We start from the raw sequence: 23,311 nt of genomic DNA, 5'->3' as shown, positions 1-23,311 counted from the left end.
AAGTTTTCGGGAAAGGCAAGTTCGCTGATGTATATATATTTATGAATCAATAAAGTGTTTTGATTTCATTTTCTATATTTTGTGGTCCATTAGTATATATAATTAATTTTTTTGTGGATAGTTATTTGAAGTGAAATGTCTTTCATCAAATTGTAATATTGTTGTTTGATTATTTGAATGGAAGATTTTGTAGTCTCTCTTCATTTAAACATATTTTCAATATTTTGAATAAGATTATAATCCTCTTTTCTATTTGCTCATATTGTTCTTTTAATTGAATGTTTGGATTGCTCTTGTTTCAGATTTTTTGTTTGGCTGGTGCTGAATTAATTAAAACTATTTAATTTATGTATTTTTATAAAAGTTTATATATGTATATATATTAATTTGATAATAAATAGTATTATTAATATTTTTGTTACTACTTTATCTATTAGATTTTAGAAGAAAAAAAACTAAATTCTTGTAATCAAAACTATATATATAGTAAAGATATTTAACTAATTAAGATATATTAAATTACAAGTTTAGGGTGAAGGGGACCATTATTATTTTGGTGGAATAAATTCCTTAAATTAAAAGAAAAAATAAATAAATAAAAAGATGTAAATGGAAAGATATGGTAAAAGATGATACTTTATATAAATTACACTATTATTAACATTAATATATATGATTATTATGTTGGTATAATAGATGCAATATTTCCTTTTTTTCAAAATAAATATGTAATAATGAATTTAACATCCTTTTATTTATACCCTTATCATATACAATTTAAATACTAATATATATATATATAGATAGATATATAGATATATATATAGATATATAGATATACCTTATAGTTGAAATATTTTTGTGTTGATAAATAAAAAATGGTTAAAACTCTTTGAATACCTAATTCAAGATAAGACAGAGTTTAAGAAAATTAGTGTAGAAAAACATGCAAGAAATGTAAGTAGGGAATAATAATTTTAATGCATTACTATCAACCTATAATTGGCCAATTGACATCCCTAATTAATTAGTGTATATTAATTTTACAACATTTGAAAATAATTTTGAATCTGGGTTTAACAAAATAAAATAAAAAACTTAACAAATTTATGAATATATGTAAAATTGAAATTATGTTCCAAAATATTATTAAAATACTGATGAGATATTTGATTAATTTTATTTTAAATTTATCGATCTTTTATGTTATTACTCAACTCCAACTCCAACCCCAACTCCAATATATAATTGATTTAAGTATTTGTATTTTGACTAATTTTCATTAAATAACCTTTGAAGTCAAGAAACATAGCCCAATCAACATTAATTCTACATTTATCTTTTCAGCCCAACTCATCCATTTAGCTTTATTTCTCTCAATAATTGACTCATCTTGAAAGATTCTTTCTTTGATAGATAATTTGTGACACTAATTACTTTTGTAATATAAAAAGCATCAAAACTTGTTTTCAATGGCATGTTTCTTGTCCATTGTCTTCCAATGAAATGTTTGCTTAAAAAACTCCAAAGAGAATAGCTTGTCTCTTTCTCACTTTTGTTTGCCTTAGAAAATGGGAGCCATGTGAATAGATTTACACTATTCCAAGACAAGAATCTGAATTTATAAAGTCTCGTTGTCTCTCGAAAGATCGAGGCATTAACTATAGAGAAAACAAATACACTTCACATGGAGAACAAATGTACTAGCTTCAATTTATCACTTCTTCTGGTCATGTGCATAGAAAAACCCACTTTTAACATGATTTTTCACCCTTTAACAATTCAAATGCTAATTAGTTATATCTTGTTTTAGCTAGGGGAGGGGCAATAGAGATCATATAATAAAAGTTTTGGCCAAAATAATTTTTGGTTATAAGATTTCACATGAATAGTTCAAATAATAAGAGTTTTGAACACAATGCTTCCCAATCTAAGATTTTTCATTAAATTTGTATTATAAACGCCGAGATTGAATAGGGCCATAAGACTTGTACTAATGAGTTGTTGTGTTGTGCATAAACAACTTATTTATAAATGTCAAGGTCTTGATCAAAATGGCTATTGATATTTGCACTTTGGTTCTCAAATTTCAAGAGACATTTACACTTTAATTGCAAATTCCATTTATTGATTGAGTTTTTTACTACAAGTCTACAACCATACTTGTATGATTGTTATTTGGACAATGATTCACCCTTAATCCTTTTAAGGAGAAATTATATTTACGTGAGAATAATAAATAAATTTAGTTGAATCAACAAATTTTGATGCAAAATTTTTAAATATTGTCAAAATTTATGAAATTTTGGTTTTATTTTATTTGGTAGAATATAGTGATTTTTGTTTTTAAATAATTATTTTTGTACAAGTTAACACAATCCTTAGCATTTTCTCGACTTTTAATCACTTAGAAATGTTTTTTTTACGTAGCACCCTAATAGACAAGGTAATGAAATAAAAATAAATTCAACAGATTAAGGTTACAATTAAACATGTAAAAATAAATTTAGCAGATTATGGTTACAATTAAACATCCATTTTTTTTTTCTTAATCATAACCGTTGATTCTCTATAATACAAGTAATTCAATTTTTTCTTTTAAAAAAGTTGAAATGAATTGTTCACAAAATTTAAGTTTTTAATAAAAAGGAAACTGATTAAAGTTAGTTTGGATTAATAAAGTTAAAAGTGTAGTGAAATTGGACATATCCCAAAGGATTTTGTACTAATTAGAATGGTTTGAAGAACGGCTTCAATCAGGTAATAATATATTCAAAAAAAATATATAATAATAAGATAAGAGAAAAGTAAATGGAAATTTAAAATTAAGAGAAGTTATTCATTTTTCCTTGTAAAAGCCTAAATCCATTAAAAACAACTAAATCAAATTGGACAAAATCATCGTATCATAATCTTAGTCTACAAAATTAGGCATTGTTCCAGTATATATTATAGATCTTTAATAAGCTTTAGATACTTTTGTTAATATGTATATATTTTTTTATTCTTGTATCAAATTCTTGTTAATAAAATAAATATTTTATTTTGCTTATTTATCATTATTATTATTATGAATGATAATTCAAATAACCATTCAATCATTATATCGACCTATTTCGAACCAAAAATAAATAATTGTCAAATCCGTTACCCATAAGATTTTATATTATAAGATATATCATGGTCGAGAATATAAAGTTTATTCAAATAATGGAACAAATCTAATCTTTAAATAAAATATATGAATTAATGTTGTGATATACACCGAATTTGTAATATTATTTTTATTGTTTTTTTTTTTTTGTGGGGGGTTGAATGTCATGTTTATTAAATAACTAATTATTTTTAGTTAATTGAAAGATTTCATGCTTTAGTTATGATTTATCTATTTTTATATTTAGTTGGTTACAATAAATATTTTAAATAATAATTATTTATTATTATTATTATTTATGTACTTTATTTTTATGTATTCATTTGTTTGAAATTGTTATTAGCTTAATATTTTTGTACTTAATTTATTTGATTAATTGTTTAAAAAATCAGTTTAGAAATTAAATATCAAATACCAATTATTAAATAGGTATATACATTCAATCAGACGAATACAGGGAATAAATAGAGTTTAATCTAACACAATATAGTTCAATTGAAATTTATCTTAAAAATTGACTCAACTTATCCACACAATCACCCTAATCATAACCAAACTTTCTAAATTTTATCTTGAGAAAAATATTTATAAATATAAACAATCTTATTAAGTTGATAATTAATTGTTTTTAATCTTTTGTTCTTAATAATTTATATTTCTCAAAATACCTCTTAAATCATCATTATTAATTCAATTAGCTAGTGTTATTTTAAGTTTTTTTTTAATAAAATCTGTAAGAATGGTTCAAATAACTTTTATATAAAAACAGATTAAAAGTTTTAAATTTGATTCTCAATATAAAATAAAAATTATAATAGATCTAAAATATTTTTATTTGATTTCAGTTGTTATTGTTATCTAAAATTGATATACGAATAAATTGAATCAAATTAACATGTACATTTGGTGTTTGCTCATGGAGATATGGTTATACAAATTTGTAGTGCTGAGTATTAAGCGTATTAATCCAAAATCTAATCCGATTTGAATCGGAAATACTAATTTAAATTGGTTATTTCGAAAGTACGAATTGAGATTAGATTATAATTATTCAAATATTCAAATAAGGTATATTTTTTTATATATTTTTTACTTATTTCACCACAATATATTATATTATTTCTATTTTTTCGCATTTTTTAAAATATATTATTTTCTTTTATTTTTTTCGCATCATTTAGGCAATTATTTTCTTTTATTCAATAACTATAAAATCAATTTTTTTTACAAGGTATTTATAAAAAATATATTAAACTTTAATTAATAAAATAAAAAATAAACTTAATAAAAGAAATTAAATTAAATAATCCAAATCATCCTAATCTATATTTATCAATATTACAAATTAATCACAAAGAAAAAACCTATTGAGAGAAAATCTCTGGAGATTTTCGGTGATAATTTTTTAGCAACAAAATCTTGAATTTCTTCTTCAAATACGTGTGCATTCTCATATTCAATCAAGAATCGCGTCGAAATCAAGATCGTCGGCACATTCGGAACGATCGGCACGGTTGGCACGTTCAGCACAGTTGCTCTGTCACACGATTCAATTTATTTGGTAGTCGTTTATGGGAAACATGGTCGGAGTAAAGATCGTCGGTACATCTGGCACGTTTGGCATGATCGACGCTAGGGACGGATCCAGGATTTTGACTTGGGATGGGCTTGAATTTAATATACTAAATTATATAAATATATATGTATGAAAAATATTATAATGTTTAAATAAGTTGAGTTCTACGAGATTTTACAACATAAAACTCATTTATACTAGAATTTACATTTATATCTTTAGCTAAATCTCATTCAATATAGAGTGTTAATCAATCGACAAGAAAATCATCTTCCATTTAATTGTGAAGTTCCGTCTTCACTTATCTATATATATATATATATATATATATATATATATATATATATATATAATGATGCTTAATATTTAAAGTGTCCGGATTGCCGGGTCGAGAGCTGTGATTAATTTGGATATATGTGAGAGTAAATGGATATTTGGGTCGGATTGTGGGTTGACCCGCCCATAAACTTAAAACGGTTAAAAATAAAATTAAAAATGTTATAGGTATGGTTCGAACTTGCAACCTAACAAAACAAGTACAATCTTTTAACCAACTAGGCTAATAACACTTTATATTTTAAATTCAACCCAAAATTTGATAAACGCGTGATATTTTAACAATATAAGTTCAACTTTTTAACTAACTAATCTATATATATAATGATCCTTAATTTTTAAGTGTCCGGATTGCCGGGTCGAGAGCTGTGGTTAATTTGGATATATGTGAGAGTAAATGGATACTTGGGTCGGACTGTGGGTTGACCAGTCCATAAAAATTTTACCGTAATATTTTTTTCACGGTTTTTTATATTATTAATCGTGCAAATGCACGGGATACATGCTAGTTCATTACTAAAAATGACTGCTCGGTAGTAGCGGTAGAAACAAATAGTTAAAACAAGATGATCGTTCAGTAGTAACGGTAGAAATATGTAATATTAAAACAAAATGAATTATGTTCGTTGTTAAAAGAGGAAATTTGAAGACTTTCACTAGATTAATTTTGGATTGTAGAGACCGCAGATGAAAAACTTTCACTAGTTTGACGATCTCTCTTTTTAAAGAACGGAGATATCAATGTCTTTCCTTTTTTAAAGAACGAAGATATCAATGTCTTTTCTTTATTTACTTTATTTACAGTAGATTCATGTTACAATTTTTTATATACCTATAAACAATTTTCAAGATTAATATGTTATCAAACAATTGGAATGTAAGATCGGAAAAATATTTAAAAATCAAAATAAATATTTAAACGAACAATAAAAGATTTAGAGTACAATGATGAAAAAGTAGAAGAAAAAAAAGTAATACTAACATGATAAATTCTCAAAATTCTACATTAAATCAAACATACATAAAATCAATTATATATATGATAATATATTTATATACTTAAATTGACGATTATACCAATTAAAAACATGAGAATTAGAAAAAAAAAATTAAAAATGAATATTACCTCTTGGGAATTATGTTTGTTTGCAAACTAGTAATGAAGGAATTAAAAAATATCAATAGTGAAATGTGAAAGAATTATGACATATAAATAATTAAAATATATATACTTGGAAAGGATTGGATTTTTAATTTTATTTGATATATATTTGATATTATACATATAATATATTATATATAATATAATATAATATAATATAATATAATATAATATAATATAATATAATATAATATAATATAAAAAATTTAAATTTTAAAAAAGTTTTTTTTGGGTGGGCTTAAGCCCACCTCAGCCCCTTCTTCAATTTGTCTCTGATCGACACGACAAGTACGTCTAACATGTTCGGTACATTGGGGAAAATCGTCTAGGGTTTGAATAAGGTCGTTTCAAGATTATTGTTCTAACTTTAATCCCCTGTTCTGAAATCTTATTGGAATATGGATAAAAGAAAAAAACAACAACGTCAAAGAAGTGAACGACTTTGTTCTTAAATGAGTCAAAGAAACTACAGAGATGGAAATGAACAAAATAGTTGAATAAGTTATTAACGAAAAAGTGTAGAAAATCAGCAAAGACTCAATTGCTGCCCAAAAGCCTTTATAAAATAATGTAGGGATCAATGAGAAGAAAGATGGAGTTTGGATGATAGAGTATAATCAAATGGATAATTTATTTGCACTAAAAAATCAAATCATCAAACTCCTGATGCATGCTAAGAAATGAGAGATTGTACTTAGCAAAGAGAAAATACAAAGCACAATAGTCCAGCTTAACATTCACTATCTCCAAAACTGGAATTTACTCAAGAATGATGAATATTAAGTGATAGTAAAATAATTTATTGAAACAATGAGGAAGTTAATGAATACTCATAAATCGAAGACATATACCATCAGAAGTAATTTTACATGGAAAATCAATAAAGTCTAAAACAACAACATTGAGAAAAAATTGTATACAAATAAAAAATCTACTTGGACAATGTATAGACAAAAGTGGAGGTACTGAATTTTCTTTTTGAATTTAAATTGTCTGTTGTAGTAGAAGAAAATTGTGTTAGAGAATGAAAAAATGTAGTGGTGAGAAACTACATAGGAAAGAATAGAGTTTCCTTCATAGTCACCAAATAGGCACTTATGAAGCAATGGAAGGAAAATGGACTGGAGAAAATTTCAGCAAATGTACATGATCTCTACTTTCTAAAATTTAAGAAGAGATAAAATCTGGATGAAATTCTAAAAAAATGGGCATACATATATTAGATCCAACTACATGAAGTTGGAAAGATGGTTTGAAGATTTGAAGCTATTAAGAAAGCCTAAGGAAACGACTCAGATATGGTTCAAACTTTAGAATATCCATGCACACATTTATTATGTAGAAACTCTTAGTCATTTTGCAGGTTTATTGGGTACATCATTATACATGGACCCAATTACTGAAGGAGGAGAACACTTATCATTTGCTAGAATTATCATTGAGGTGCATTCTAGAAGCATACTACCGAATAGAATGACAGTAATAAACAGAAAAGGAAAACCTAATATCATGGAAATCACTTATGAGTGGAGGCCGTATAGATGAACTTTTTACAATACATTCCAACATACAAGCCCAAATTGTGATTTTGCTAAGAAAGAAGATCATAAAATTCATAAAGGCTAAAAAGTAAAGATGCAGGAAAATAAAATAGAGGTGCCTATTATCAAATAGAAAATGTGGTTAAAGAACAGGAAACAGAAGATAAAGAAAATTATGTACAAGAAGAAAGCAGTACGTAGAAGGAGGTGGAACCTCAACCTAATCATGTTGAAGAGATAGTTGAGGAATTTCAATCAAATCAAGTTGAAGTGGTTGTTGATTTAAATAGATACTCAGGCTAATAAAGAGGAAGAAGAGAAGTTCAAAGTTGATATAGAGGAATCCAAAGTTGTTGAGGATTCTAAAACTGAAGTTGAATGAAATAAAAACAATGATCTCAAAATTCAAGTTGAGAACAAAAAGGTGAAGAGCCCAAAAATCCTGAAGAATAATTATTTCTATTAAATTAGAACGGGTTCATATTAAGAAAATAAATAAAAAAATGAGTATAGACAGTATTAATCTACATCTTCAGTTCATCTCCTTTCATTGGAAGAGAAAAGACAAGGGGAAGATGAAGACAATCTATTGAAACATTAGGTTGGTATGGAAATAAAAATCCTGATTGGGATAATTAGGATTTGATACAGTTTGTAATCTTTGTTTGTAATCTTTGTTTCTCGGGATTGCTACTAATCAGTTTTTCATCTTTTAATCATAGATAATGTTTGTTTAACTTTGATTATTGACCCTCTATTTTATGATTTTTAATTAAATAGTTTTAACCGTTATTTCAAAATAAAAAATATTACAAATTAAATTAATAAATTGAATCTAACAATTTGCTATTTTGCAAATTTGTTTTAGGGTTATATTTGAATAATTTATTTTATTTAAAAATAATAAAAATAAGAAGATAATATATAATAATATTAAAGAGATAGAGTAAAAGTCAACTTTAAGATAACAATAAACTAATTAAAAAATAAATGGGCGGTGCCATGACATGTGAATGTGGAATAAGTGGACCCCACTCGCAAAAGCAACAGCCAACGGCCTTTTACCCTTATCTGCGACACCTTAATAGAACTATCTTTTCCTCATAGACTTCCTAAATTAGGTCTTGTTTGGGTTTTAATTATTCAAATAATTTCAAATCTCTTGATGCAAATTTTATTTAAAATAATTATTGACGTAAAGAAATTTTATAAAACAATTTGTAAGAAATTTTAACAGGGATGAGGTGTCATTCAATAAAAACTAATAAAACAAAGAATTTTTAAATTTTTATTTCTCTCATTGAACCCATCATTCCAATTAAAATTTCCTAAAAACTTTCTCTAAATCTAAAATATTCAAATTGTTCATTTAAATTTTAGTTCATATAGAGGGGTAATAGATAAGGAATATTAAAAAGGGAATAACGTATCATCACATCACTGGTTGGAATAAGAATAAAAGTTTTCTTTCTCATTCTTTCTCTCAAATTCTCTGCACCAATAATTTATCGATCATATATATCTTATTGTAATTCTAATGTCACTCATTAAATTTGATAAAAAAAAAAAAAAAATTGATTTTTTAAAATAATCATTTATTTAAGCTTGTGTTTTATTTAAAAACGTTTTAAGTTAAAATAATATTACGATTTAAGAGGAATAATTTTTTATAAAAATAAATAAAATTCTAGTTTAAAAAAGAAAATAGTCATTTAATATATTATGATAAGAATTATTGGCAAAACCAAACAAACCCTTAAGATAATGCTCGTGACTCGTGAGAAAGAATTAATAATAAAGCCGCCCAATAAAAATTGTTGGGTTTTATTTATTATGGCTATACATGGGGCTCTTGGCTTTGCCTATTTTATTAGTCTCCTTTTTAATTTAAAAGTATTTTTTATAACCGACAAAAGCAAAGGGAAACATTAAAATAATAATTATTTTAAATAAAATAACATTACAGAATAACAACACAAAATTATTATGATTATACATTAAACAGGTCTTTTAAAATTAAAAATCAACAAACATGTTTATAATCAAAGAAAATTTGTGTACAAAGTCTATGTCAATAATATTATGATTTGAAATTAACTACACAAAATTGTTGCTCAACAACAAATTGTTTCTCAAAGTCTAACTATCTTTTCAAATCTGCAATAATTAATTATATAAATTTTACAAAATTTATACCATTGTATAATATATTAGGTTAAAATTGATTAACCAACTTTACATGCTAAATCAATTAATTATTGATAGTTAAACTTCGGATAAACAAATGTTATTTTACGATTTCATTCGGCTCATAAGTTTTCATTGGCTAAACTAATATGTCGGACAGTGTCGGCCCTGAGAAGTCCTAAGATTTTGGGGGCTCTATGCAAATTTAAATTTTGGGCCCCTAAAATAGTAAAAAAAAAACTTTTTTTTAATTTTAATTAATAAAATAAAATATAAATAATTAATATATTATAATACGCAGACTAAAAAAGATATAAAAGATATTTTCATAATATATATTTAATATTAAATGAGAAAAAAGAGGAAAAAATAATATTAATAATATAATATTATTAAATATAAAAAATGGGGGCCCTATAAAAGTGGGGGCCCTATAAAAGTGGGGGCCTATGCAAGTGCATTGGTTGCCTTACTCCAAGGCCGGTCCTGATGTCGGACACATTCAACTTGTGATCTGGAGACAGGGTCAAAGCACGCTCGCCTAGTGTGCTTCTTTCGAAAGACAATAAAGGGAATCATGGGGCTTTATGATTGGAGAAACTTTATGATTGGAGAAAGGGAAACGGGGATGACCCACCGAATTCACATCAGAAATCGCTAATATAGGGAAAAAGAACACAAACTCTAGAAAAGAGAAAAATCTCTAGAAAGGAAGCGTGATCAGCACAGACGACACAACACAATACAATCGGCACGACACACTACGATCGGCACGGCGGCACGATAGGCACATTCACGACATGATCGACATATGCGACACGATATTGTCTTGAGTCGGAAGTCATAAAATCGACGCCGAAATCAGCATTGAACAAAGGAAGAGTGGTCGACGTAGACAACACGACACGATCGACACAAACGACACAATAGGCACAGGCGTCACAACCCGATCTACACGGACGACACAATATTATCTAGCGTCGTTCTATTGTGCAGTTGTCTTTGCCTGTTGTTTATGGTTTCTTTTGGCTGCTTTTAGGGATCTGTTGGTTGTCGTCTTCTGTGCAGTTTGCTCCTCAATCAGGTTGGTCTGGGTTGGGTGGTTTTTGCTGGTTCCTCTGTTGTCATTTGCTGCTGCAAATTACTGTTGTTGATTTTTACTACATGTCTGAATTGTTGTTGGTTGCTAAGACATTTGGTTGTCAACTGTGCAAGCTGAGCCACAATGAGCCTACGCTCGACCAGCCTCCACAATTGACCTAAAATCACAAGGAAAAATAAAGGGAGTTTGAAAAAATTGGCTGAAAGGGCTGTCACTTCTTCTAGATGTCCGACCGATCACAATGCTGCTGATGCAAATGACGATGTCTTCAATCCAATTATTGCATCGACCAGTCACATGGTTGGTCTATCAACCGGTCGCGCCCGTCTCCCAACCGGCCATGACGGCCCACCCTCGATCAATCATTAGCCTCCACCCTGAACGGCCTGACTGCTGTCAACCAAACTAGTAGCGCTACTCATTCGACAGGCCATGTCGTTGCCACTATGACATGTCACGACATCCCCACCCCAATTGCTCAAATCCCCGATAAGTCGTGGACCATGAAACGAAATGAAATCGCAAATTTCACGGGCATTTAGAATCAAATTCTCAAACCCCTTGCCCAGTTCTAGGCATGAACTTGTCATGACCAATGAAAGGAGCGAGCAAATCATTTGCCAATTCAAAATTTGATTCAAGCAAGATTGGAACTCATTTGACAAAGACAAATACAAGGAAATCATTTTGTGGTCGGTTAGTGTCATGAGAGAGTTCTACAAGTGCCCCAAAACTTATGCCTACACTACACAAACAAACACAAATTGAACATGGAAAACCAACAAGGTTTGAGGCAACAACGAGAAAGCTAATGGACGCAAGCTCAATGTGGATCCTAGCCTAAAAATTAAAACGCTCAAACACCCACTCCAAATCGAACTCTCCGTAGAAATTGAAGAGGGATGCATCAACGATTGGAAACGAGTTGCCGTCAGTCACTTCATGGGTACCCACAAGGACCCATTCCGAGCAATCAAGGCCGCCCTTTTTCGACAATGGAGCGAAAAGGGACTCAAAAAAGTCAAAATCAACAACTTTGGCTATTTCTTCCTCACTTTTGACACGGAGCCCGAAGCCCAAGCCATTGCCGACTCAGATTTCACCTTCATGTTCATCTTATGTTTTAAGCTTACCAAATGGAATGAAGAAATGAACATCAATAGCAAACTTCCACAATCCGAACAAGTGTGGGTGAGACTGAGAAACATCCCACCGCACCTTTGTAATGCCAAAGCACTTTCCTACTTCACCGAACTCATTGGAAAGCCGCTTAAGCTTGATCCCGACTTTGACTCGTTTGAATGGGTCACGTTTGCTCGCATTTGCATTGAGATCGACTTAACGAGTACAAAACCGGAAAAATTCGAATTAAGATGCCGGAATAGAAACATGGCCACCATTGGAAAAAGAGGACGGAGAAAAGAAAAAGAAGTCTATGGCCACCCCCCGAACAAGAGAATGTCAAAGTGGTCAAGAAATCCTATATCGAAATCTCAAAGCAAATGAAAGTCACAACAGACACGTGAATGAGAACCAAATCGATCTTGATCCTACTAATCCTGAAACTGAGGCCCTTTTCCCACTAATTAGGTTCGAAAAGTCAATGTCGACATGGATGATAGCGAAGACGTGGATGATAGCGAAAGCCAAAGCATCTCGAAGACCATGAGCTCCGAAATCAAAGAAAGACACAATGTTGTCAAAGAAACCACCTTAAGGGAAACAACACATACGCTCAACTCAAACTCAAGCCCAAAAGGAAAAAAGTGACAAGAGAAGCTAGCGAAGGAAAAGACGCCGGAACTCTATCCAGAAATATATCCCCAGAAGACCTAAGGGTGACAAAAAAGGAGGAAAGAAAGAACAAGGGCAAAGAAAGAAAGAGACGAGTCCGAAGAAATCAACCCAAATCGTCTTGTTTTAGTTGATTGATTGCTAGTTTCCTTCCTTATTCACTTTTGTGCTTTGATTTCATATTCGTGTGCGTTTCTTAGGCCAACAGTAGATTCCTCATGGCCATCGTATTTATACTTTGAGCAAATTGTTGTAAGCTCAATTCTAGCTCTTGTACTCCTTTTACCATTTTCAGGTCTTTTTAATTATTGGCGTAAGTCATTTCTAAAAAAAAATCGTCAACATGAACACAAAGGGTTATTTGGATAGATAAAATGATGATGGATGATGATTTTGAGGAGGTGTATATTTTTTTGGATAAAAATACTTAAAGGGTATTGATATATATAAATAAAAATAAAAAACAATCATTTTTTTTTGAGAACGCTGGGTTCCGCTACTCCTATGGAGTGCGACTAATCCCCGCGGGTTAAGTACATAGTCCGCAAACATACTTAACCAATTAACCAGGCGCAGAACTTGCCGCCTGACGGGCTCGAACCCAGGACCTCATGGAGGCCTGGGAGATATCCACCTCTTGTTGCCACTAGGCTAGAAGAGGGGATAAAAAATAAAAATAAAAAACAATCATTTTAAATAGAGGGTAATCGGGTAAACTTATTTTTTTTAGAACGCTGAGTTTTATTTTTCCTTCGGAATGCGACTAATCCCGCGGGTTAAGCATGTAGCTCACAAACACAAGTTCGAACTCAAGACCTTAAGGAGGTTGGAGATATCCACATATTGTTGCCGTTAAGCTAGAAGATAAGATGTGTAATCGAATATTTTAGTATCTTGATTATTGAATTGAGTGATTTAATGAATAGGAGGAGGAGTGAAATGATAGTTTAATTTTTTGAATTATCTAAATAACCCAAAACCGAATAAGACCTTAGTCAATTTAATTTATCATTCTTAGTTCCTTCAAATTATTCAATTTATTTATCTCAAAATATCTTAACAAAAGTATCTCAAAATATCCTAACAAATAAATAAAATAATAAATAATAAATATGAATATTTATAGTTATTGGATGGAAAAGGGGTTGTTGTTACTTGTTAGGTATATATCTTTTTGTATTTGTCCGTTCTGCGTGAAAGATGGACTGAACAGAACTCCATTCAGGGAAGAAGAAGAAGAAGAAGGCGCAGAGCGAGAGATATATATAGAGAGAGAAACAAAGAAAGATAGAACGTAGGAGGAGGATGTAGGCAACGCCATTCTGAATCTCAGGAAACAGTCATAAAGCTCTTGATTTCAATTACTTCGGAGAGATTCTGAATGATTTAAACTAGTAATGGAAGCACAATACATAAGGAGGCATCATCAACACGACTTGAAGGAGAATCAGTGTTCTTCTTCCCTCGTCAAACACATCAACGCTCCCGTCGACATCGTAACATTTCTTCCCTTTTACCTCTCTTCAAATTTCTTGTTTCTTGTTCAGATGTAGATCCGTCCGATTTCATTTCTGATGACTTATTTGTGAAATTTGATTCGACTGTATTGTGGGTCAGCTGTTGAGTTTTGTTCATGTGTTGCATTAGATGAAATATACAGATGTAGATCCATGCGATTGAGTTATCATATTATATCTCTCCAATTTCATTTCTGATTACTTATCCTTGCGATTAAGCTGTTGGGTTTTCTTCCTTTGTTGCATTAGATGAAATTTGATGAATTTGAAGTTGAAATGTAATGTAATTTTGTTTGAAAGGTTTGGTCTTTGGTAAGAAGATTTGATCAACCACAGAAATACAAGCCTTTCATCAGTAGATGTATAGTTCAAGAAGGGGATCTGAAGATCGGTAGTCTACGTCATGTAAACGTGAAATCGGGTCTTCCAGCAACAACAAGCACAGAGAGGTTAGAACTATTTGACGATGAAGAACACATCTTGGGGGTTAGGATTATTGGTGGTGATCACAGACTGAAGGTAAGGGTTTTTGTATTTGCCTTGATTAGTTATGAGCATGGATTGATTGATTGATTTTGATAAATTTGGCAGAATTACTCTTCAATCCTGACAGTCCATCCAGAAGAAATAGATGGGAAGGCAGGAACAATGGTGATTGAATCATTCATTGTGGATGTTCCAGATGGAAACACTAAAGATGAAACATGTTACTTTGTGAGGGCACTGATTAACTGCAACCTGAAATCTTTATCAGATGTATCAGAGAGGATGGTTATGGCTGTGAGGGATCAAGCTGGAGTTGTCAATGGCAATTAAAAAGGTTGGTTGGTTGGATATGATTTGTTTGAAGATCATTGATTGTTATAAAAAAAGTTTTGGTTTTGTGGTCCTCATGGGTTTGGTTTGTCTTCCTTTCTATCTTCATCTTCATCTTGTTCTTGTTTGTTCCTTCCTACCAGCTGGGATTCTCATCCACTTGCTGCTACTAGTGGTTATGGTTATGTTCAAGCAAGCATACATGTGAATATAAGGCTGTTGTAGTTTCATTTATGACACTTGTTTTCTATGTTTGTTTGTTTTATGTACTACTATTATTATGCTCTACTCTCTTTTGTGTGGCCATGTTTCTTTACCTTCCTTTTCTTTTCTTTTCTTTTTTAAAACTTAAATTTCATTAATATATAGGACTCTATGTTTAACTTCAAAATAAACCCAAAACAATATTAGTTCAATTCACAAACTAAAAGGGGTATTAAGCAGAGATGGAATCCTGGTTTAAGTTATTACTGTGATTTTGATAGACTATTATACAATTATTGGTATTTAGTTGATGATTTGATAAATTAAAAATGCATTAATTAGCGAGGTAAACGGTTTGATCTTCGGTCGATTTGTATATTGAAAATAGAACCTAACCGAAATAGTTTAAAGTTGATTTGAGGAAATTTCAAACCATCAATTTTGGTTTATTAAGACTAATTATCAATTTTATTCGTTTGTACACAACAATATATTGTTAAATAATACATTTATATCTTTGTTTCTAAAACAAATATAACTTGTAATCAAAATATTTATATATTTTAAATTTTAATCATGGATGAAAGTTCGACCATCACAAAACCGAACAGTTGGTTTCCGTTTAGCGGTTTAAAACCTTTAAGTCATTGCGGTTTGATCGGTCTAGCAATTTAGATCGGTCTAATTCGATTTAGTTGGTTTTGACATTTTCAGGGAATGTTTGATGTTCACTATTTGAATCTGATTAAAATAATTCAATACTAAAAAATCTACTGAATTGAGATCCTCTGCTATCAAATGAAGATGTTATCTGATGTCCCAAATGAAGTTGTCATTTGCTGTCTCATTTATCAAAAAAAACCAAGTAATTTTGATAAATAAGACAAATAAAAAATTATATATATAAAATAAACCCTAAATCTTAAATTCTAAATTATAAATTCTAAACTTAAACCCTAAATTCTAAACCCTACAAAATTATATATATAACATTTTATTTTAATATTTAATTTTCTTTTTCCTCTCTCCACTCTTTTCTATTTCCTATGAAACAACAAATGTGACATTATCTTGAGACAATAGATCCGAATTCCTCTGTTCCCTCTAAAAAGGGAAGAGACAATATGATAAATAAATAAAAAAGTTTTTCATTTATTTATTATATTGCCCTTCCAATTGTGAGAATGATTTGTAACAAAATAACCTGCTTTAGTATGACCTTTGTGATCATAATTCACCAGCTTAATTAATGGGGGAGCTTATCAAGTTTTTTTTAATACATTATTTATTAAAATATTAAAAAACATTAATTTTTATTTTTTATAATATTTTAACATTTAAATTATAAGAATTTTAGTCATATGGACTAAAAAATCTGAATCATTCACATTTAATTAAAAAAATCTAATTATTTATAAATAATGACACTGAATAAATCTTCAATTCAATAAGACATAAAACAAGAGTAAGACAGGTGAATTGTGAATTTAAATAAATCAACATTGTATTATCAATCACTATTTTTATTAAAACTATTTAAATTATTTTCACATCCGAACTAATCAATGAGAATGAGCTGAAGTCGATTCAAAACAAATAGGATTAAATAAATCATGTTTTGCAAGAATAAATTATTGATAATGAAATATATAATTGAAATGAGATAGAACATAATGGACGTGGACACAAATTATAAGTGGAGTCAATTCAATTAAATTATCATTTTCTTATTAAATTTGTAAATAATATACAAGAACATTCTTACTTTATTATTTGTAACAATTTTAAATATTTTAAGTCATCTCATATATAAACTTAGTTCATTTGTTTATTAAACAAGTTCTTTCCAAAAAAAAACAATAATTTATTCTAAAATATACCCAATCAATCAAGTCCTTATTGTGAGTTTTGTATCTTGTAACTTTTTTTTAAACCATATTATATTATTTAGAGAAACCAACCGACTTAAATCATTCTATACAATAAAATATCAACAAATTTATCATAATACATACTATGTCTTATTAAATTATAATTTAAAATATTATTTCATATAAATCAATATTTACACAAATATTTGACAAACAAAATTTTACATCAAACACATACCCAGTGCAATGCAATATAATAAACCTGAATCGATATGCTTATATTTATTAGATTTTGAGTTTGAAAATAGGTTTATGGGTTGAGATAATCACCTAAATGGGTTATTATCAAATGCTTATATGTTTATAATAAGAACTGAAATCATAACTTCTAAAGTACTTCTTTCACTTTAACTACACTTAAATGGGTTATAATCAAGATGCTTATAAGTTATAAGCTTATAATAAGAATTGAATTTGAAACCATAACTTATAAACTCCAAACCTTTTTCACTTTAACCTAAGCTTAAATGGGTTATAATCAAGATGTATATAACAAGAATCGAATTTGAAACCATAACTTCTAAAAATTCAATTTGTGTTCACTTTTAACATACCCCTAAATGGGTTATCTATATGTTCTTTTCACCAGCAATCTCTTGGACGACCATCTGGAAAAACCGCCCCATGAAGTTTCTTTAGGTTCAATATCACACCCTCCTCCGAATCCATATCGTCTCCACCATTTTCATCTTCATCATCAATGTTTGGCACCCTTTCTTCATCTTCATCTTCATCTTCGTCGCTACATTCATCTTCAAAATCATCATCATCATCATCATCATCGATATCACCTTCATCGCTTCCTTCTTCCATTTCCCCAACTCTCTCGTTTCGATAATTTATCAACCTAGGAACATTAACAAGTTCACGAAGCCTCTCCTTTACAAGCAACAACCGATCTTTACAAATCAAGCGTGAATCACGATAACCTCCTCTAAGAAAAACCGAATCCCTATCCCCTTTCAACGACACATAAAACATCTCCGGATGTCTAATCAACACTCCTCTCAACTGCTGAGAAAATCGAAACTCTTCTCTAAAATGTGTTAGATTATCCACAAGAGTTCTTTTCTCAACAGTCAGACTCAAGATTTCATGAACAACTCCACAAGCGTGTTTCTCTTTCTCGATAGTCCCGGACCTCAACATAGAGAAATCTGCATAAGGCGATACATAAGGAATGTCTATGAATTTCGCAATTCTTCTACCTTCACATTTCGAAAGGTGAACACCTTTTGGTAGTTTAACTCGATTGAACTTGGGCACTCTGTCTATAATCAAACTTTCGCGATTCTCATCTTCTTCTTCCTCGAGCTCGGCTGCAGAAACCGCGAGCTTAGGGTCCCAATGGGTAAGCTCTAGAGCAGGGCCTAGACTAGTTTTGACAACTTTAAAGTACTGAGGATATCGCCTACAGATGGTATCGCGAAACTCCATAGGCAATCCGAAATCGTTTTTCAGATGAGCAATCTTCTCTAAAGTAATGCGTTTATCCACAGACATCATTAGAAGTTTTCTCAGCTTGATAACTAATAGATCCTCCATTCCATTCCTAATCTTCATTTCCTCCATGTAAAGGCGTTCTGCTTCTTGGGTTAGCTTGAACTTCAATGAGTAAGCACCTTCTTCTTCAATTTCGAAAACAGCTGGAAACTTTCTTAACAGGGCAATGAATCTCCTGTTTCTATCAAGACCTAGAAAATTTCTATACCGACCAATTTCCCGAATGTTCATAACTCGATTAGGTTGACTAACTAAAATCTTCCTGATTTTCAACACCAATTTAAGCTTCTTATCCCTTTCTATAACTTTATCAAAACGAGCTTCTTTCCTTCTCTTGACAACAGCTCTAATAGGTGAAAATGGAACGCTTGTTCTAATTTGATTTCCAAAAGGACCAGAATTTTCTCGTAATATCAAACTATGTCCGAAAAATGAAGTTCGGGGAAATCGTGTTTCTACAGGAAACTTTAGCTTTCCTGAGACGAATGATTTGGAAGAAAGGGAGATTGGAAAAGAAGTTGCAGACGGAGAAGTTATGGGTGAAGAAAGTAAGAGTCTGGGTTCCATGATAGATTCTTAAACAAATTGAATCGAAATCAGGAAGCGATAATGAACATGTGAATGAAGAAGATGAAGCTGATTACCTGTAGATATCAATGGAGGCCGGAGCTTGCAGGAGATTTTAGGGTTTATCCAATTAATTTGTTCGTAGTTGATAGAGTGATGATTTTAGGCCTAGTTTGGAGGTGCAACTAATTAGTCAAATTGTATGAAAGGACCTAATAATTGCCTTAATTGCGGAAATGACCCGCGCCCAATAAAGATTACGCATATAATTACTTCCTATTTTTCGGACAAAAATACGCCGTCACGTAACGCGACGCTGCACCCTAATTTGTCGAGTGTGCCGTCGCGAAACATGATCGTACCGTCGCAAAACGGGATATTTTTGTCCGAAAAATAAAAATTGATTATTTACACAATTTTCATTAGTCGTTCATGATAGGAAATTTGATGATATGACAATAAAGAAAGGATTATTTGCAAAAAGTGTCAGCGCATAAAAAAAAGCGCTGGTGACACTTATTAATTCTTTCCGGACGATTTTGCCCATGTCGCGAGACGCACCCGGCATTCGCGAGACGCAACCGGCATTCGCGAGACGATTTTTCTTTTCTTTTTTGAAAAAAAAATTCGTTTCGCGATTGCCGGGTGTGTCTCGCGAATGCCGGGTACGTCTCGCGAATGTCGGGTGCGTCTCGCAACGGGGGTATTTTCGTTTAAAAAAAATAAAAGGGTCACCAACATTTTGTATGAGCCGACACTTTTTACAAATATACTAATATTTAGTGTCATTTGCTCTCATTTCCCATCATATGCATATACGCAATATTAGGGTCAGTTCATCACATTTGTCACTAATTACCATACTATTTACAATAAAGTTAAACTTTTTTACACATAAATGATATGATCCATATTATCCTTTGAATGTTATTTTAAATTGTACAATATTAAAAATCTAAATATTTTCGTTTCTATTAATTTCTGTAAACTATTTATTTATATTATTTTTGTCTTCTATTATTTTTTTTTTAATTTTTAAACCAATTATTTAAAAAAATAAATAAAAAATAAATAAATATTGACAAGGAAGGATCACTATACGGAAATTTGATGAGATGGCCCTACTAAATAGCCTAAATCTAAAAAAAGACCCCGCTTGTATAGTTTGTAAAAATGGTTTTTCCCTGCGAAATGTCTGTATTGCCCCTCGTGCGCCTACTTTACCGCTCAATTACTTGAAATATCATTCTCTCACTATAATCTAAATCGAGTCTTTGAACTCACGCGATTTAGATAAAGTGAGAGAGTGGTATTTCGAGTTAATGAAAACACTCGAAATACCACTCTCTCATTTTATTTAAATCGCGTGAGTTTAAAGACTCGATTTAGATGAAAGTGAGAGAGTGGTATTTCGAGTCTTTCATCGTATATACACCATATTTGTCCCCTCATTTAAAAAACCCTTTCCTTTCCCGACTCTCGACTCTCTCACTTTCCATTCACGAATTTCCAACTTCATCTTTGTATTTACAACTCTCATCATTATCCAACTTCGTTCCAACTTCTTTCAACATCATCGATCAACTCTCATCATCGTTCGTCGTCCGTCTCTTCGATCATATATTCATGTGAGTTTAGGGTTTAAGTTTAATCTGTAATGTTCTCATTATTCTACTGTTTATATTGATGGATATTGATGTATAATCCTTAGTTTTTAGGGTTTATGTAGCTTTTAGGGTTTATGTAGCTTTTAGGATGGGTTTGTGGAGGAGAAGCTGAATGAAAAAAACATTGATGGGCTTGTGGAGGAGAAGTTGAATGAGGATAATGTGCTGGTGAATGATAATATTGAGGTATGTCTATTTCGAGTATTTGGTCTATTTCGAGCATTTGATGTAATCTCAATCATTTTGCCTTTTTTTTAGGATGGCTTGTGAGGAGAAAAAGAATGAAAAAAAGACAATGTGATCAATGAGAAGAAGGATGATGTGTTTGTACATAATTTGGAGAAGAAGGAAGACATGGAGAATGGGCAAGAGGTGGAGGATGATTTGTTTGTGGAGAAGATTGAGAAGAAGGAAGACAATGTGCATAATAAGAAGGTGGTGCAGAAGAAGGTGGTGCAGAAGAAGGTGGATGATGATGTGTTTGTGGATAAGAAGGAAGACAAGGTGGTGCAGAATAAAAAAGTGGTGCAAAAGAAGGTGGAGGTTTGATGTAATTCGAGCATTTGTTATGTAATACTGAATATTATGGTCTAATTCAAGCATTTGGTCTAATTCGAGCATTAATTATGTAATTCGAGCATTTGTTCTAATTCAAGCAATTGATGTAATTCGAGCATTTGTTATGGTCTAATTTGAGCATTTGTTCTGTAATTCGAGCATTTGTTATGTAATTTGAGCATTGTTCTAATTCGAGAATTTGATGTAATTCGAGCATTTGTTATGTAATACTGAATATTATAATGTAATTCGAGCATTTGTTATGTAATACTGAATATTATGATGTAATTCGAGCATTTGTTATGTAATACTGAATATCATGGTCTAATTCGAGCATTTGTTCTAATTCGAGCATTTTGTTTAGACTTTTGTTAACATAACTCACGCATATTACAATATGCGTGAGTAACTGTTTGTTCAACCTGCTTAAATAAATAACAACGTTTCATACAATACAACATTATCTTGGATGAAGTAAACTTAGAACATTATTCATACAACATTAGTAAACTTAGAACATTATTCATACAACATTATCTTGGTTGAAGTAAACTTAGAACATTTTGTTGAAAATAGAATTATTCAACATGCTGCTAAGATGATGGCTGATGCTGAGATGATGGATGCTGATGCTGAGATGATAGTTGATGTTGTTGCTGAGATGATGCTCTTGTAGTAAACATGGTTCATCTTCAATGTCATTTTCAGTTTCAAAGACAACCTCCTGCTGCTTCGGGAATACGTCAGGATCATCAATTTCTGGAACCACTACACTTTCTTGAGTTGGGTTTGTTGGATTTCTAGGTAGTGAATTCTCTACTAAAGATACACACAATAGAGTGCGGTTGTGGACTGAAACTTCTTTGAATCAGTTAGCACAAGCTCCGCTCCAAATGCTTTGAGAAGTACTCGTCTCTCTAGATTAATTGAGACAGACATTGTTAGGATGAGCCTATATCCCTTTGAGGCAGTGATAAATGCAAGACCAATGCCTGTGTTTCCCCTTGTAGGTTCCACAAGAACGCTCTACAAAGTATCCAAAGAGAAAGGTGAAAAATGTGACTAGCAGTCATTCAATAAATCTATCATCAGTTTAAGATTGCATTTGCATAAATACTATACAAAAATGTGTAAAATGTTGGGCCTTATGGGTCCAGCCCAATTAGGCAATATAAAACCAAATAAACCCTAATTTTGTTTCTCTCTCTACCACAATTTTCAGAGAGAGTTCTGTGAAGAGATCAAGAGAAACAGAGTGAAGAAAATACAGAGGAAGAAGAAGGGAAGAAGATATAGAGGAAGAAGAAGAGAAGGAGAACAGAGTATCACCTTCTTTGTCTTGATTACCCTCAGGAAGTATTATTCAACTTGAAATTCCTAACAAGTGGTATCAGAGCTGTTAGGTTTACTTTCTATTGAAGAGTGTTTTTCCCTTAGGTTCAGATGGAAGGCAGTAGCACTATGATCAGGCTGACAAACAATAACTGGCAGATTTGGAAATCCAAAATGGAGGACATCCTTTATTGTAAGGATCTGTATGAGCCAGTTGAAGGAGATAGTGCAAAGCCAAAAGAGATGGCTGAAGCTGATTGGATAAAACTGAACCGGAAAGCAGTCGGCACAATCAGACAATGGCTTGATGATAGTGTTTATCACCATGTAGCAAGTGAGAAAAGTGCTCATGAGCTATGGAAGA

The 23,311-nt window shown here is 30.9% G+C and overlaps 2 protein-coding genes across 2 annotated transcripts; one reads left to right on the top strand and one right to left on the bottom strand.

Annotated features, from left to right (window-relative positions):
* Positions 1-14,035: 14,035 nt before the first annotated feature.
* On the top strand, positions 14,036-15,473 carry LOC124919454 (abscisic acid receptor PYL9-like). Its single transcript, XM_047459692.1, has 3 exons — positions 14,036-14,348; positions 14,670-14,888; positions 14,961-15,473. The coding sequence occupies exons 1-3, from the start codon at positions 14,250-14,252 to the stop codon at positions 15,183-15,185; spliced, it is 543 nt and encodes a 180-aa protein (XP_047315648.1). The 5' UTR covers positions 14,036-14,249; the 3' UTR covers positions 15,186-15,473.
* A 2,241-nt stretch (positions 15,474-17,714) lies between these two features.
* Positions 17,715-19,563, bottom strand: LOC124922648 (protein WHAT'S THIS FACTOR 1 homolog, chloroplastic-like). Its single transcript, XM_047463366.1, has one exon. It carries the CDS (start codon positions 19,388-19,390, stop codon positions 17,903-17,905), a length of 1,488 nt encoding a protein of 495 aa, XP_047319322.1. The 5' UTR covers positions 19,391-19,563; the 3' UTR covers positions 17,715-17,902.
* Positions 19,564-23,311: the final 3,748 nt, after the last annotated feature.

The sequence above is a fragment of the Impatiens glandulifera genome, chromosome 1 (genome assembly GCF_907164915.1).
Source record: "Impatiens glandulifera chromosome 1, dImpGla2.1, whole genome shotgun sequence".
Classification (NCBI taxonomy): Eukaryota; Viridiplantae; Streptophyta; class Magnoliopsida; order Ericales; family Balsaminaceae; genus Impatiens; species Impatiens glandulifera.
Note: the sequence above shows the minus strand (reverse complement) of the source record. Positions and strands in the feature narration are given on the sequence as shown.

Coding starts and splice junctions, on each gene's coding strand:
- LOC124922648 (XM_047463366.1), bottom strand. CDS start 19,390: ATGGAACCCAGACTCTTACTTTCTTCACCCATAACTTCTCCGTCTGCA.
- LOC124919454 (XM_047459692.1), top strand. CDS start 14,250: ATGGAAGCACAATACATAAGGAGGCATCATCAACACGACTTGAAGGAG. Junction 14,349..14,669: donor TCAACGCTCCCGTCGACATC/GTAACATTTCTT, acceptor TTTGTTTGAAAG/GTTTGGTCTTTGGTAAGAAG. Junction 14,889..14,960: donor GTGGTGATCACAGACTGAAG/GTAAGGGTTTTT, acceptor TAAATTTGGCAG/AATTACTCTTCAATCCTGAC.